The 8,054-nt window shown below is 35.0% G+C and overlaps 1 protein-coding gene across 1 annotated transcript in view; it reads left to right on the top strand.

Moving 5' to 3' along the window:
• Positions 1–5,677: 5,677 nt before the first annotated feature.
• Positions 5,678–8,054, top strand: part of LOC128248056 (uncharacterized) — a 13,031-nt gene continuing 10,654 nt past the window's right edge. The window contains exons 1-2 of the mRNA XM_052968446.1: positions 5,678–5,768; positions 7,721–7,799. Coding sequence (XP_052824406.1) covers positions 7,721–7,799 — 79 coding nt within the window. The 5' untranslated portion in view covers positions 5,678–5,768. The remainder of the gene's footprint in view (positions 5,769–7,720; positions 7,800–8,054) is intronic.

The raw sequence follows: 8,054 nt of genomic DNA, 5'->3' as shown, positions 1-8,054 counted from the left end.
TATATGAGGTTGAGGAGGGTATTGGGTTTAACCAAACCCAAGAGGATACAGGTAATACCGAGTAAGTGCTGTATACCGACTAGTTTTGCCCCAGTCGTTGTATGAATAGGACTGGGGATTATAAGTCGTGTATTAGCGTGTATAAAATATTTCTCCATCCTTACCATTGCTCTCTTTATCTTTTTATTTTTAAAGGAATATTCGGATAGAATGGGGCTTGCTAAAACTAGGCCAAAACAGCTGTAAGATTAAACTTCTGTTCATCCTCTAGTTCCTTATGCACTTTGTACTTCTATATGTAAACCAGGTTGGCAAAATAACATAGTCTGCCATAGACACCTGTGCTTTGGTTCTTTCTTTCTTTTTCTTTTCTTCCTTTTTTTGTCATTTTTGCTATGAATTAAATTAATGAATTCAACGGGATACACCGTCTGCAAGTAGTTGGGTTCAGCATATTATCCTCCATTTTCTAATTGTTACACAAATTTTGGGTAAAACCTCCACTTTTACCCGCTCCCATTGATTGCACCTAGTATAGCACTAGTGTAGCAATAATTGGGTACCCTTCCAGCAGTATACTAACTCTCTCACGTTATATATATATATATACGCTCACACACACACATATATATATATGTATATATACGTATAGGCGAACATATGCACTCTCTCACATACTTGTCAGTTTTTTGTGCCACCTTGGTTATCTCTTCTTTTGTTTGATCTTGGAACATTTTCTCAATTAGAGTATTCTTGCTTTCCCTCACTGCAGAACATGTTAGGATAGCTCCTAACACGCGAGGAGCGAATCTTACGGACCTTTTTTTGTCGTTTTCTGTTCATAAAGTTGTTGTTTTAAAGCTGCTGTCTTAGTTATGTTTCTTACTGTTTCTTCCACAGTTGTCTATGTTGTTGCCGCTACTACTGTTGCTTCTACTGTTGCTCTTGTTGTTTTTGTTGCTACTACTGTTACTATTATTTTTGCAGCTGTAGTAGGCACATACATTTGCTGTTATTGCTTTTCTGATGGTGGTGGTGGTGGTGGTGTCGGCAAATTGAAGGGCTCATTTCCTTTTTTTTGTGGGCAGAAAGCTCTGATGTGATTTGTATCCCCGCAAAAGTGACACCTTGGCTTTCTGCCCGCAACAGCCACGTGAACCTTTGCGCTATCTAGTCAGCTTATGTACTCCGGGATAACATCGACGCTTGACTAGCCAGCTCATATTTAGTATTATAATTATTCTCCTATCATAATGTCATACTCTTACAATTATTACAGTTACCAATACTAGTCATATTGGTTTCAAATTTTGGCACGAGGCCAGCGATTTGGGTGTAGTGAGCAACTCGATTATATCGACTCCAGTGCTCATCTGTTTCTTATTTTATCGATCTCGACAGTAGCAAAAGCAAAGTCGACAACTCAACAATTATATCACCATTTTCCTAAGTTCACACATTGACTTAGCTCCACCGTCAATACCACAAGCGTATGGGTTAGTGTCAGAATTGTTATTAATACGCATGTTATTAACGCTTAAGTCACTACCAACTGCATGTTTCGAGTAAATACAGTATCCAGGAAGGTAGATGATAGAAAGACATATAGATAGATAGATAGATAGATAGATAGATAGACTGACAGACAGACAAACAGACAGATAGATAGATAGACAGACATAGAGATAGATGGATAGATTGATAGATACAAACGCACAAAGACGTATATTCACAAACAGAATCAGAGAAAATACAATTAATTTAGATACAGACCTCATAATTTCTTTTCTTAATTAATAAAACCAGATCAAGATACTGCTTGAAAACTTTATATTAGACGCGTTTCTCATTTTATATATTAAAAGAATACATTGATGAACAAATTCTGAGCTATAATTCAAAGCAGTCATGGAATCAAACAAATTTCTTATGAAAATAATATATTGATAGTTGTCCACTTACGTTTACCTAAAGGAGAAGCGGCGAGGAAAATTGAAAGAATGGCGAATGCGAAAACGATGCATATTTATATCTAATGTAACACCTCCAGTACTAATAAACAGCTGGTGTCAATTAATCACAGTTTTTATTACGCCACAATCGAATGGGGTAATAACAACATGCCTTAAAATACTAGCTGACTATTAAAGATTTTTTAAAGACTCATATGTATATTTAGAGTCACTAATTTATACTTCTACACTTGAACTAAATAAATAATCGCTTGTAGGAAAAGTCGCATCATGCGTTAATCACATTCGAACCCTTTTGTATTAAACGAGTCCTTTTGTCACATTGCGCTTTATGTTTTTCTGTTGTTATAAATAACTAAAAGACGTCAGTTTTTGTTTTTTTTCCTTTCTCTATTTCAGAGCCAAAGAAAATTTATATTCATTTTTAAACTTCAAATGAAATATGCCACAGTGATTGGCGCACCCATGGCTATTGACGTCAATTCGTTCTCGTGGTTTTGCCTATAACTGCTTTCTCTGTGGTATAGAGAGCTTAACAGGCATCTGAAGATACAGGATTCGATTCTCTGTAGTCGCCTCCTCGTAACCTTTCTGATAAACTAACTAAAAGCTACAAATGCAGCGCATGTTTTGAGAGGGGTTAAACAATAGGACACACTGTTAGTGAGTACCCAAAACTGACACAACGCGAATACAAAAGGTGACATGACAATGTGGTTAGAACGATCCATTGAGAGCTTTGTGAAATTTATGGCCAAGAAAGATCAAAGACGTCGTACAACCAAATCCCACAATGAGTTACTGAGAAAGATGACTGCAAACTTTTGTGGGGTGCAATGATTTAATGTGAACATTAGGTTAAACATTGAAAGCCTGACATTGTTGTAGTGATCAGAAGAGGAAAACAACTTGCCTGATAATTGACATCGCATGTCCTGGTGACACCAAGATTGAAGAGGAGTAAGTAGTCGAATAATTGAAAGCTATGATGAATTGAAGCGGAAAATATACATGTGGGTAATAAAGAAAGTAGGCGTGATACTAACAGTGACTGGTGTCCTGTGAAATATCAATACCTCACATACGAACATGACTCAAATAGATAGGAACGAAAGTGCAGAAAATTTTGACTGGTAGAATCTGTCACAATATTAAGGAAACTTCAAGGGTACACTCAAATTCAGAATAAACCTCAGATCATATACACATACACTTTGCTATTATACTCGGAATAATATAACGACTAAGTTATTGATAAGCTTGAAACGAATGTATAAGATGAAATATATTAGCTAACATATGCAGGTTTATAATAAATATCATAATAAACTGTTATGTGAAAAATATATAGAATTACGGATCATATATTACAACTTTTATACAAAATTATAAGCCCTGACAAATTAACGCAAGTAGTATAAGGAAACACACACCAAACAGTTGGTCGTTCACATTACAAACAGAATAATATAATAAAAGACAATTACACGCATAACGGATGTTCCATCAAAGCTTACTTAGATTAACGAAGCTCAAATATCACGTTTTCTAGACAAAATATAATTTCGAAAATATGTAAGCCACCCAAATTATAAAATAAACGACGTGGTTTGTCCAATACACAAGTTTAAGTGAGTATATACCGTATTTTCTGGATTATGAGAGGCGTATATTTTATTTATAAGAGCATCCAAAGGGTTTAACCACATCTCCAGCAACTTCACATAGCTGTCTAAATTGAGTTCGAAGCCCTGTTCAAAGATGTATCGATGAAACCCGGCGTGCAATACAGTCAGAACACCCTTTTTCTCCTTTCCTTCCGGCCACAGCTTCGTAGTCTCCGTGGCAACTGTTCATGTCACGTCTTATAACGTTTACAGTGTTCACAGTGCATTGAGCGGCAATCATAACATCAGCTCTTTGATACACCGTGCGAATTTCCAGCCAAATATACATGACAGAAAAAACGTCTAGTGCGCCAAAGGCGAATAAGTAAAGTAGGAAAACAATATTTAATACTGGATGTATGATGAGTAAATCGGATTACATAGTTCAGATACCATAATTATGAAAGAGAAAGGAATATAGATTCTATCTTGAAGGAGGGATGTGGGCACGATATGCTGGATACCATAACTGTGTCTCCTCAGAGAGGAGTATAAATAGTGATATGTCTATTAGTTGGAGGTAATGTATTGTAAAGTTGTATTTTATTGATGTAATTAAAGGAGATTTGACCAAGATATTGAATTCTATGTTCTGTAGTAGGCATTTAAAAAATATATTTGTTATTTTATTTATGGTATGCTGAATGAGGAAGAAATGCTTCCATCCATACAGTGGTTCTGTGTAGTTATCAGTGATCTGACGATAATAGAGGGCCTGTTGTATACAGTGTATATGAACAAGAAGAACGCTAGGGCGTTACAAACTAGCAATCAAAGTGCGATATCCAATATTGGAAATATGATGGCTAGAGCAGATTCTACGTAGGATCATATAACATCATTAGAGAAAAAGTTGTAATATAGATTCAATCATAAAGAGCAGATAAGTACTAGTTATATTGGATGAAATAATTTTTTCCAGAGATAAGTAGCACCTGTGGTGTCTCTCTTAGTACTACGGTCTGTTGTCAACCAGTCAACTATAGCCACGTTGAGCTGATTCCAGATGCCATGCCTGAAGCTTGATGGCTTTCCACGAAAAGACATTTGGTTAACAGAATGGTTTTTATATTCCAGTTCTTCTCCAACTCACAGATATTGAAATTACTGATACAGTAATAAATGCGGAAAGAACAAATCAGATGAGTGTGATTTTGATGATAATGATGATGGCACATGCATAGAAGAACAAGTCCTGTTTCCATTTCATTGTATATGCGCTGTAAGGAGGGGTGTATCTCAGAGCGTTTGATGTATTAGTAATGCAAATTTTTGCCCGAGGAAATGAACACGTATAAATGTTTTCCCTTAGAATCTATGGATATTGCAAATCATATTTTGTAATATTCTTTTCATGGGGAATGCAGCAACAGTCACATGTGATTAGTGGAAACGTACGTAGCAATCAAAGGATTTAAGAATAGCCATGAAAAAGTAAAAAAAATTTTCAGTGGCCAGTATATAAAAATATAGACCTATTAAGGTGAAATCATGAATACAATTATAATTTAGGGCATAGAAAATCGTGTTTCAACGATTTAGTGTCTCCTTTCAGTATATCGGAAAGAAATTTCTTCTATGCCCTTAATTATTATTGCACATGTATGTATGTATGTATGTATGTATGTATGTATGTATGTATGTATGTATCTATCTATCTATCTATCTATCTCTCTATCTATCTATCTATCTATCCAGGATATTATCCATTGTGTTGTTTGGATAAGTGCAAACTTGTTCCTAGAGGAAAACAATAACTTGCGTAATTTTGGTCACTTATAAAAGACTAACAGCAAAAGACAAAGCGAAATGTGACAGAAGGAAGTGTTTAGTACAAAAAGAATCAATGTTATTAACATGTAATGCGAATATTCCTATTTATTTAGTTCAAGTGCAAAAGTAGAAATCAGTGTCTCCACTTCTCTATGAGACATAAAAAAGATTTTAGTTGCCAGCTACTGTTTTACAGCATGTCATTATTATCCCATTCAATTCTGGGACAATAAAGACTGAAACATATTGTCACCAGCTGTTTACTAGTATTGGAGGTGTTACATTAGTTATAAATGCGCATTGTTTTTGCATTCATTCTTTCAAGATTTTTCGCAGCTTTCTCCTTTTGGTATACGTAAGTGAACTTTTAAACATGTCTTTTGTTATGGAGTTTGTATGAAATTTGACTGTTTTGCATTATAATTTAAATATGATTTTAACAACTTAATTTGTTCGTCAATGTTTTCTTATAATACATAAAATGGGAAACGTGTCTAATATAATATTATCTGGCAGTGTGTTGACTTGATTTCATTGGTAAAGAACAGAAAATATAAGGTCTATATCTAAACTAATTGTAATTTCTCTGTTTCTCTATGGGAATATATGTCTGTGAATATCTATCTATCTATCTATCTATCTATCTATCTATCTATCTATCTATCTATCTATCTATCTATCTGTCTGTCTGTCTGTCTGTCTACCAATCGAACAATTATTATTATTATTATTATTATTATTATTATTATTATTATTATTATTATTATTATTATTATTATTATTATTAGCATCTTCTTTCAATTCTATCTCCATTTCTTGCCGAGTGTCTTCCTAACACATAGGATAGAGAAACTTACTGTATACATTGGTAGGCCATTAAAATAAACACACCAGATTGTTAATTTACAGAGTCATGTGATAGAGAAACAAGGGAGACAGAAAGAAAAAGGAAAAAATAAAAATAAGAAAGTAGACAAATAAAATAAAGGGGAAAGGGAACGAAAATTTACAGCGACAATGCTCTTCTCAATACGTGTGACGTATCGGTTAAGACAATCTTTTGCACTTCCTGCACAGATGATAAGCCAGGGATCATTCTTAAATAATTTTCAGTTCCTTTTTTGATCATTCCAAGTGCTCCTACAATCACTGGGCTTCAGATGCCATATCTCTTCCATTTCAATTAGCAGATCTTTATATTTTATAAGCTTATCAAATTCTTTTGCTGAGATATTATGGTCACAGAGTATGCTCACGTCAATCAATAAACAGACTTTATTGTTTTTGTCTTTCACAACAATATCTGGTTAATTTGCGTTGATTGTCAGAGCTGTACATACTGGGAATTCCCAAAGAATAGTTGCATTTTGTCCCTCAGTTACAGCCTCATGTCTCGATTTGTACTCTACAGGTGCTAAAACCTTACATCCAGAGAGTAGGTGGTCCACTGTTTCTATCCCATCGTTGCAGTATCGGCACTTTGGCTCTACACTATTTTTCATCACATTGGCCAGATAGTTCCCGGTCAATAAGCTCTGATCTTGGGCGGCCAATATAAAGCCTTCACTCTCTGCCTTTAGCCCTGAGCTCCGAGCCACTGATGGGTATGCTTCCGGTCTACATCAGCTTGTTTGCTACGGGCCACATATTTGACTTGCAGAGGCTTCTATTCCCACCTGTCACCCAATTGTTGAAACACATTTTTCGTTGCTATTGATTTCACCTTCTTTGCAACTACATTTGCTGCACTCCCCTCATGCTGTTCAACCTGGGTATTATGCATAAACTCACATGGAAATTTTTTTGTTTGCTCTCCTTCATAACAGAATGAAGCTTCTTACGTCTTTCATGTTTTTCAACGAGCTTTAGCACCCAGTCGTTTGATGTTTCAAGATATTTTGCCAGTCCAATTGTGATGGTTTTGTAGGAGATTCCAAATTGGATCAAGCCTCACCCCCCCCCCCTTGAGCTCTGGGTAGGTAAAGAAGATGTGTGTCTGCCTTTGGGTGGTGCATGTTATTGCAAGTCAGTTGCTTACGGATTTTCCTGTCAATCTTCCTTATTTTGCTCGTATTCCAGTTCAATACATTGAAACTATAAATAACAACAGGAACTGCTAAAAATTTTAAAAAAATAAGAAATTTAATATACACACGCGCACACACACACATACACAAACTCAGGCACACACATATCTATACCCATAAAATTCTCACACTCATGTATCTACTTGTGTTGTTCCTCTTTTTCCTTAAAATAGAAAACAGTTACAAGTTCGATCATTTCAAATTACATTTCTAATTTCAGATGATTATGACACGACTATTTCCTTTTTGCTTCTTGTTTTTGACAGCATTAACAGCTTTTATAGAAGCACATTACGTCGGTAAGTCTCCAATCATATACGAAAATACTGAATAACTAAACTTTTGAAAATTGTCTAATCACCGAATCTTTTCTTCTATTCAACCGATCAGTCTTTTCGTGTTTTGATTGTTTTACAGTTACCGATATTTCATTTCGATTGTCACGAATTGAGTATATGTATACACATGTGTATACATACATACATACATACATACATACATACATACATACATACATACAAGCATACATACATATATATATATATATATATATA

This window comes from Octopus bimaculoides, chromosome 6, assembly GCF_001194135.2.
Source record: "Octopus bimaculoides isolate UCB-OBI-ISO-001 chromosome 6, ASM119413v2, whole genome shotgun sequence".
In the NCBI taxonomy this organism is placed as follows: Eukaryota; Metazoa; Mollusca; class Cephalopoda; order Octopoda; family Octopodidae; genus Octopus; species Octopus bimaculoides.
The sequence above is the reverse complement of the archived record's forward strand: the minus strand, read 5'-3'. Positions and strand labels throughout refer to the sequence as shown.